This window comes from Elaeis guineensis, chromosome 1 (assembly GCF_000442705.2).
Source record: "Elaeis guineensis isolate ETL-2024a chromosome 1, EG11, whole genome shotgun sequence".
NCBI lineage: Eukaryota > Viridiplantae > Streptophyta > Magnoliopsida > Arecales > Arecaceae > Elaeis > Elaeis guineensis.
The window spans coordinates 180,567,143-180,577,104 of NC_025993.2; the positions used below are offsets into that span (position 1 = coordinate 180,567,143).

Below are 9,962 nucleotides of genomic sequence, written 5' to 3' on the forward strand. Positions count from 1 at the left end.
AACTGTTTTTGCTTCATGATATATATGTATATCTATATATATGTACATATATATGTATATCTATATACATGTACATATATATCTATATATACACACAAATGTACATGTACATATATATATATACACACACACCCATGTATATATATATATACATGTGTGTGTGTGTGTGTGTAATGTGATAGCCTTAAATTGGTCTTTGATAGGAACCACTGCCAAAATAGACAACATAATAACCCCAAATCCAAGGAGGATGGCTCGTTGTTTAACCTTAAATCATGCAACAGGGATGATATTCCAAATGATTTCTTAGCACTTTATAGAAGTCGAGCTGGTTTGTTTTGCAATTTCATCTGTGGCTTTAGGATAACATTTGCTATCTATACATGAAAATATCTTCACTTTCCAATACCAGCATGGACAATCAATATGATGCTCCTGAATGTTTTTTAGAGTGATGTTCGATTAATTACGTAATACATAGTATTGGTTAGTATGCACAAATTTCACATTGCACGTTTTTTGCCAGTGCCTCACCAGCATGCAGCACTAGCGCAGTACCATCTGTGTGCCAGTGGTTGGCATGCAACTGTGCTAATGCATGCTAAGCACCAGCACAGCATGTGATGACACAGATCATGTCAGAACAAGGCTCTCATTCCGCTGGCACAACATAATCCATGTCATAAATCAAACGCTTTACATCCTTACACCTCCCCCCAAGTTTTTAAAAAAAAAAAAAATGTTTTACATGTCTCAGGAAAGCATGCCATGTAGTGCATCTAATGCAAGTTCCAACTTGTTATCCTCACCTCCTAGAGACCTTATTCGTACTACCTTTATCCATCTGTGCAATACAGAAGTGACAAACTATATGTAATACTTCAAAATGACTTCCTCATGCACCTATCATACTTAAAGATTATCATCTCTTATTGCAGTTGGCAACAAACCTTCGCTGTTGTCAACATGCGCACTTATTTTCCTATTAGAAATTAGAATAAAACTTCTACCACTTGCTCAAACAGGAAATTAATGCAAGAGCAGTTGCAGGGTTATCTTTAAAGAAGAAAAAAGGATTGTCAACAATCATCATTGGATTAGCATTTAGCTAATCAACTTACACAAAAAAATTTTAAGAAGCCTAAATGGGCAGCAATAAATGTTTGAATACAAGAGCTAAGAAGATGACTTCTCGTATGAGACCCAAGTGATGGTGATGCCCAAAGCAAGGAAAATTGCACAGAAAAATGATATTAAACATGATAAAGCAATGAAAAATCCATTTTGTTACACAGTGGCCACTTGTTCTTTAGCAAGTTTTGGGGACCTGTTTTAAAGTATGATCATTTTAAAATTTCTATAAACTTGAAAAAGAACAACAGACCGGTTCAGGTTATATCTTTCGTGTAAAAGAATGATTGATCTTCTTTCGTAATGCCAACTATTGGATCATCCTTTGCACAGCTTTCAAAGCACAACAAACCTCTTCCTTCCATCCACAGCACAAATCATGAAGCAAATGTTGCGCTTTAAAAGCTGCATAAAATGCGATCCAACAGTTGACATCGTGAAAGAAGATTAATCATTCTTTCATGCAAAAGATACAGCCCAAACCCATAACAGACATGGGTTGAAGGACATCATGAAAGAAGATTAATCATTCTTTCATGCAAAAGATACAGCCCAAATCCATAACTGACATGGGTTGAAGGCTGGTATTATCTAGTTTAGGGACCAAGAAATGTGGCTGAAGGATTACTCAGAAGCATCATGTTGTCCTATAGAATGGATGTGGAAAACACACAAATTTTCCAGTTACAAAGGATCATCTTATTGCATGAAAGATAAGAACCTGCACACCACCGATCAGTTGTCAGAGTTTGTAATTTAATCTGTTTCCATTGTATATGCTCATGCTTTTTGTTCCTGTCTTCAATTGATAATCCAATGTCATTTCAAAACTGGCTTTTAAGTTTACCTAGAAGACAAAAATGTTCTTCTTTCTAAAAAAACTTCAAAAGACTTGTTACATTTCCAATTGGAGTACACAGTTGACCTTTAGTTTGGACAACTTATATGCAGTACAACACCTGGCACAACCAGAGGCTATTCTCAACTTAGTACCTTCCAAGTCAAGTGACCAATGGTCCTAGTTTATGTTGCCAACAGTCTTATGCCCTCAGTGCTAACAGGACAGCTAACTAACAGATTAGTAATAGCAAATATAATTTGGAAGGAAAAACTTACTAGTGCAAAAAGAAACTCTCTTCAATGATCAAATTTTTAATGCTCCTCGATATACTCTATTTTTACAAGGATTAAGTCGTTCCTATTTCTTAATTAATTTTCCCATTTGTGATACATGTTATGTGATTCAAACAACAATCGGCTTACAGCACAAAAATACAAGCAATAGTGGAAGACCAACTACAGGGGTAAAAGTTACCATTTGATTGCAAAGCACTAGTAGCTTTTAGAGATTCCATTGCTGGACGAGGGCCGATCTCGAGATCTTTAAAAGAAATCAGTCATACAAAAAACAGCAGGATAACAGATAAAAGAACATATGAAACAAATACTTACTTCCCAGACTACTAAAATGCAAGTTTCTTTGTACGCCACATATATGGTCCCTATAACATTCCACAACGATATGCATTAATGAATTTACAGCATATAAAGCAAATGCCAAACCCAGAACCTACTAAGAAAGAAGATGCTAGAGAGGGAATTGAAAACCATGTATAGGAGCATCCCATAGCCTCTTGAAAGCTCAACGCCAATTCGGTAGCTAGTTCCGGATCTCTCCATGAGATGATTGTGTCTAAAACAATATGATATATATGTAAACCATCACTTACCACATTCTTAAAAAAAAAAAAAAAAAAAAGGAAAAGACGCCAGCTGGGAAAATGCAAGGCAATAGGTTTCTGCACCTTCTTGTCTTCTGTAGATGTCATCTGAGGAGATGCGATGCACAAGTAATGACTCACTATCCTCTTCATCAATCACAATCAAACCAAGATCTTCCGACCTCTGAAAATCATACAATCAACATAAAATAAGGAGTTATTGAATAGGTCAAAAAAAGTAATTCCATTTACTGAAACCCTGCAATGGAAATTTCAAAATTATCATGAGTACCACGCTACATACTGCTAGAGTTGGTTTCCTGACCAAGACCTGATCCTATACAAGAGATTCATTTGGTAAGAAGATGTGCTTTTTTTCTTCTATTCATATTATGTTTATAGCATACTAGCATATGGTGACACTTAAAGATCCACAAAAAATGGTAAAGCCTCAACTGATTGCTTCAGGCATTAATAAGGGAACCAAGGGTGGTTCTGCTATGTTGTTCCTAAAACTAATGTAGCGAGTTACTGTTCTCACAATTGCTATTAGCATGCGATGCAGAATGCTGGGATCCACTAACTAGAGATACCAGGTCAAAGAATGCTCAGACAACAATATCCAGTGCTGGTGATTTAACAAAAGAATTTTGATAAAATTATTCTAGCAGCTACTAATATATAAAATCAAATTATTTCTTGCAAAATGTTTTTTCTTAGGAGAGAGAATTCCCAGGTGTCTAATCAATTTCTAGGACATCATGAACACAATAATATAAACAATGCATTTACCACATCCCTTGAGGACCAATATGACATATAGTTATAGTAAAAGCCTAAAAGCACTAAAATGCCAAAGGTCAAGTAATCAAATATATTGATTAACCTTAAAATACAAAATATTCATCTTAAATAGTTGCAGTATTATTTTTTTAGATCACTTACAATTTAATCAATAACATTAATAAGAGTTTATTAGACCTATATCATAGGAATCCTGATACTAGCCTATCACCACATAAACCTATAGACCAAATTAACCTATTTCAAACCTCTGTTCTGTCACCATTTTACAGGGTAATTTAACCCAAAAGAAAGTCACACATTATGTTTCTGGCAGAAAAGCAGGGCTTGCTAAGCCTTCAGACCGGTAGGCAGCTAGTTCCAGCTTAGCTTAGCACTTGTAAGTGTTTTGTTTATGCTTTCGATAAAGAACGGGGGTTTCTTTATGCTTAGTATGTTACAAATCCATGGTTTCCCCCCAAGGTTTGCCACTAATAGCAAAGCAGGAGGTCATCCCCACCTATACTCTCTCCCTCAACCCCTCCCTGAACGGGCCCCACCCCAAAGAAAAAGGAGGGGCGGTGGGGGCAACCTAGCAAGGGCTCTCATGCAACCAAAGTACACAACAAGGTTCGCTGTACCGATACCGGACGGCGTGCCGATGCCGGACCGATACGGTACGGGTACCGTACCGACATACGGTATGCCTAGGCATACCGGTCCGATACCGGTACACAATATTTTTTTCGATTTTCAAATTTTTTTTTTTAGATTTTTGAAGTTAATAATTGATAAATACAACCTCAATATGGTATTATATTGCATATTATTGACATATTTGGGTTCAATTTAGTGTTAGGTTGCGGTACAAAGACTCTTGATTCAAAATTTCAAACATATATTTATTTACATTATATTTCAACTATGTCATCTTAAAACTAAAAAAAAAATATATAAAATACGGATTAAAATGTATCTAAATATTTAAGTACAAAGCGCAATAACTGATATACGAACCTTAAGATGTACTCTGCATTTAATTTCTTGTCGAGTATTTGTGACATTCGTAGATGTCTGAATCATCAACATAGTCTGAAGGGATATCAGTCCAACCCTCTAGCCAAGCTGCATCGTACTCTCAAATATTCATCATCCCATAAGCATCCTCTCTGGATTGTAAGACATCTCAGACCTCTCACTAAAATTCTGACTCTGAGAAGTATCCTCGAGATGATGGTACGGTTGTGAAGGAGCCCATCCAAATATGCCAGTAGCAAAATCTGATCCGTAAGATGCTCCAGACTGCATAGGATAGTAACCACTAGAAGATGATGCCTCGGATGCACCATATACATATGGATCATAAGGTGGCTGTGGATAATAGGATCCATAATGCGAGGATGATCCAGATACATCCATGGACCCTACTCCACGTGCAAGATCGTCCGCAGCTGCATCATGTGCTGGACGACCTCTAGGAGCTTGTCGTCTATATGAAATCGGCTCCCCACGATCTCTACCGACTCATCCACCATGATCCCTATCCTATATGACATGCGTAAACTGAGACTCATCGGTGAATCGAATATCACCCTGTGGCTGTGTCTCATAAACGATGGTCTCCTGTCCTCCAGTTCCTCCCTAATCATCAGATCCATGGCTACTACTACCAGTATCATCATCACTCTCTCTGGTGTCCGTATCTGAACCAGATAGCTCCTGTACTCTCGAGAGTGATGCATGTACAACTGTCTTTTCTTTTCCCCTCTTGTGCCCCTCTGTGACTGAGTTTCCTATGATTGGAAGGATGGATGCCTTCTTGCTGATTGCCGGGAGGATCGTCTATACATCTGTCGCTCGAATTTCTGAAAAGATGTATCGGATAGCGAGTCATGTGATGAATGAGTCCCTTGTGTCCCCTCGACTGTGGCTGATCAGCTGAAACCCTATGTAAAATATTTTGTTCTGCCCATTGCCCTGGATCCACCCTGATCTCCCTCGCCACCACACTGGCTGGTCGTGGAGGGGATCCTGACTCATCAAGCTCTGGCTCCTACTGCTGACCTGCAAGCCATCCGATGATCGGATCGTCATCCTCGTCAGCATAATCATCCAGCGTCGGATCAGTGTACTTCAACTGAACTTCCTCCTGAATACATTTTAGCCTCAACCTCAGATTGTAGTGAACATATACAAGATCGTCGAGATATTTTTGTGTCAGATAATTTCTCTGTTTGCTGTGGATAAGGGCGAAAGTGGACCTCTTGCGGATATTTCCGACACATGGATACATCAGGATAAACACCAGCCAAATGCTGCTTCAATCTAGTCATCCCTCCTCCCTTAAACTCTGTGTTGCACCATTTGCATCTCCAATGATGCCGAGCCGAGAGTATCTCGCCATGATCCCAACCGATGTCACGTTCTGAATCTTTCTTCTTACTCATTTCTGCAGGTATAACAAAATACTAATTATTTCAATTAACTGCAATATAACACTAATTACATATATTTTTTATTTGATAATATTTTTTACTATTTAAATATTTACTAAAAGAATTTCAAAAAAATCTCAAGTTAGATTCAAATATTTCAATTATTTTGAATCATTCTAAACATTATTCTCAATTTCAAAACTAACTCTGATTTTTTATTTTTTTAATAATTTTTATATAAATAAATATATACTATAAAATAACTGATTAATCAAAGTGAACGAACGCCATGCTCTAAATTTTTTTCTTATAAATATTTGCAAATATAACAAAACACGATAGTTCCATGATAATTAAAATAATTATATATAATTTTAAAATAATTTTAATAATTATTTTAAAACTTATAAATTCAAAATAAATATATTATATGCTTCAAATAATATTTTTAAATTAACTAAAATATAACACTATTTTTATATATTTTTTATTTTATAATTAATTTTTTTAATTTAAATAATTAAAAAAATATTTTTTTAATTTCAAATATTTGAAAAAAATTTGAAATTAGATTTAAATAGCTTGAATCATTCTAAACATGATTCCCAAACTCTGATTTTTTTCCCTAAAATTTAATTTTTTTTAATTTTTAAATAAATAAATATTTAAAAATATTTAAAAATATATATAATTAACAAAAATTAACAATTTTGATGTCATCGTGTAGATCTTCCAAAGATCTATCACATATAATTAAATCATCCCAAAATCACAAGATTTTGGCATGATTTTCTCTTATTTTTATTCTTTCTCATTCTTATCCTATTTTTAACAACAAAAATAAAAAAAAAATATTTACTAAGAAAATAACACATTACCTTACCTCCGATCAAAGATCAACCTCTCCTTGAACCACTCCTACAATTTGATGGAGTTTTTTTCTTTTTTTCTAATTTTTCGGAGGTCTCAACGAAACCGTTGAGACCTTCATAAGCTTCGGATCCTTGGGAGTTCTCTGAGACTTCTCAGAGAACTCTAAACAGGCTCAATGATTTAAAAGGTCTCAGACCCCACCCCCCTCCCCCCTCCCCACTTTATGCATATGGGCATGTCGGCACGGTTCGGTTCACGCCGAACCGGACCGAACCGATCCATACCGTCCGATTTTGGGCGGTATGCAAACGAACCGGACCGAATCGAGCGGTTCGGTGCGGTTCGGAGAGTTTTTCGAAAAAAAATCCGAACCGGATCGATAAAGTACCGGTCTGGCTCGGTACGCCTCATATCGGATGGTTCGGTCCGGTACGACGAACCCCGGTACACAAGCTTGGAAACAGGCATCAAGCTTTAGGAGTGCAATGATGGATCATCTTTCTAGATGTTCAAATCAACATGCAAGGTGAAAATCCTAAACCTATGTCTTACTTGTCAAAAAATTATTCACTTACGCATACATGATCCACAGAAACATATTTGTTGCATTCCAACAAACTCGATGTTTTTGATATGGATTAGGCCTGCCTGCTGTACAGCACTTACCATGCTGACAAGCTAAGGGCAAGTTAGAAGAGTATCTACCTTTTAGCATGTGTATTAGACCATCAGTTCACACCAATCCATGCCAACACGTGCCAGGTTGGCATGCACCTGCACAGACCAATTTGGACCAATACATTTACATGCTATTATGAGCATAGGCACATGAATGACATCATAATGTGCCAGCCCCTGACCTGCCGAGTGCGAAAGAATATTTCAATTACAACTCCAAGAGAGGTTTATGCAATAATTGGTCTTCATGTTTGCCAAGAAATTTATAACTTCATGTTTACCAAAAAATTTATAAATAATTTCATTCTCTTAATTAACAACCAAGATGCCTAAACAAAGAATACATATGCATAAATAGCAATAGAAAAATCATAGTACAATCAACTATTTCAAGTGACAACAAAAAGGACCATCATAAAATATGTGGGGTATTCGTACCATAGAAAAGCCTGATGCATCAAAAAAAAAAAAAAGTGCAAAAAATATAGAAGAAATAGAAGAAGGGAAGCATAAGGGAGTTTCAAGTTCTAGGAACCAGCCAAGTCCGTAAGATTCCAAATCCACCTTAGTCTGCTATCTCATGAGAAACAGTGACCTTCATCAAAGATATCACAAAGTCAAATCCATTCTTTAATTCTTTTCTTTTAGTCATCCTAGCTTGTGAAAAAAAAAAAAAACCAAGTATTTCCCTGATGCATGAAGTACAAGGGAAGTCCATTTATAGTAACCATGTGGCAGCAGTTTTGATATCTAATCATCCTAAGGACCAAACCATGAATCAATCTGTCTTTTAGGTCTTGATCAAATGCATAGTAGTAAAGTACGATATACACATGCTTCGACCAAGCATAATAGGCATATAAACAGCTGGACCACTCTGGCTCATGTATATTTTTCTCTCTTTTTTGTCCTATTTTATGCGGACAACTCCCTGTTTAGAAGAATGGTTCCTTTAACACCAACTAACAACTAGTATGTATTTGATGGTGACAAATTTATCAAGTTAAATTCATAAGTTAAAACTTCAAAATTCTTGCTCGTTTACCTTGAAACATAAAAATTTGAGTCTATGCTGTTCAGCTTCTCAAGCATATACATAGTTATTCTTTCATTATCTCATCATCAATGGTTCAAGTTTTAACTAATTCCAGGTCTTTAAAAAAAAAAAACAGCAAAAACAAACTATTGTGTTCCTCAAAGAGATACCACAACAACCCGTTCAAACCTAAGATCCATTTACTAAAATCTTTCCTATATTCCAGTTCTCATACAATTCAACGTTGCCTCATCATCCCATTTCAAACCCCCCTTCAACACTACATCTTCTTTTTTTTAAAAAAAAAAAGTGCCCAACATGATAGCAAATCAAAATGTCACTGAAACAGAACAAGTTAATTTTTCATGAAATACTACAAGAAACAATTAAAATAAAAATCAGAAGATAACTACAAATGAAAAAAAAAAAGGGAAAAAGTATGGTGTAAAAGGGTTAAACCTCCAAATAATCCACAGAAACATGCCCAGTTCCCTGATCATCCCATTTGCCATCATCATTCAAGCGATAAACTTTGACACGCTGAAATATTTTTTTCCACTAATCAGTTAATAATGTTATCCCAGAATTTGCAATGCAGATATGTATGTCACAGCAGTCAAAATAAACAAAGGGGCCAAAAGGTCATTAAATATGTCCCAAAAAAGGAAAATCCATGAAACCATACAATTGATAACTAAAAAACTGCCAACGATTGAATGTGAATGAAGAAAATGACAAAATGAACCATGGATTATAATGATATATTGATATTGATAATATAAAGTTATTTAGCTGTAAACATGTCAGTTTAAACTATGCAATGTGTATCAGCATTAGACAATAAATTAGCTGTTAAAAACTCTAATGCAGATCAGCAGCATGATAATTATAAATGAGGTGCAGATGGACAATGAACAAGAACCAGGTCAGTTTAAGATATTCCTTTTTTTTTACGTATGAGCTTGCAAAAGTCAAAAGGTTAAAAAAAAAAAAGAAGAAGAAGAAGAAGAAGAAGAAAGAGTTTCAATTGCTGAAAAGTGAACATATGCATAGATTTACCAACCCACTTCCCCACCCCAAAGAAGAACGAGAGCTAGCAAAGAGAGGGAACTAACAAACCTAAATAAACGTATTAAACTACAATCATAAAATTTAAAAAGAAGAAGAAGAAGAAGAAGAAAATAAACATGTTAGTTATGAAAACTCTTATTAAGCATGCAAGAGGGGTGATCAGATCAAATTATGCGTCATGAGTCCCGCATATGTGACAAAGGATTGAAAGCTCACTGATTTCCAACTGCATGT

General features: G+C 35.7%; 1 protein-coding gene across 5 annotated transcripts in view; it reads right to left on the bottom strand.

Moving 5' to 3' along the window:
* The window catches only part of LOC105039929 (uncharacterized), a 49,014-nt gene that overhangs the window by 33,432 nt on the left and 5,620 nt on the right, over window positions 1-9,962 (bottom strand). For 4 of the 5 annotated variants that reach the window (XR_012137803.1, XM_029262967.2, XM_029262966.2 and 1 more), the window contains exons 2-7: window positions 9,117-9,197; window positions 3,145-3,189; window positions 2,937-3,036; window positions 2,740-2,824; window positions 2,584-2,633; window positions 2,447-2,512 (exon numbers count right to left, since the gene is read on the bottom strand). Coding sequence is in view for 4 of the 5 variants with exons in the window: in XM_029262967.2 (XP_029118800.1) it covers window positions 2,447-2,512; window positions 2,584-2,633; window positions 2,740-2,824; window positions 2,937-3,036; window positions 3,145-3,189; window positions 9,117-9,197 (427 nt within the window). In the remaining variant the exon portion in view is untranslated. The remainder of the gene's footprint in view (window positions 1-2,446; window positions 2,513-2,583; window positions 2,634-2,739; window positions 2,825-2,936; window positions 3,037-3,144; window positions 3,190-9,116; window positions 9,198-9,962) is intronic. The other variant, XM_010916258.4, reaches the window with a different exon arrangement.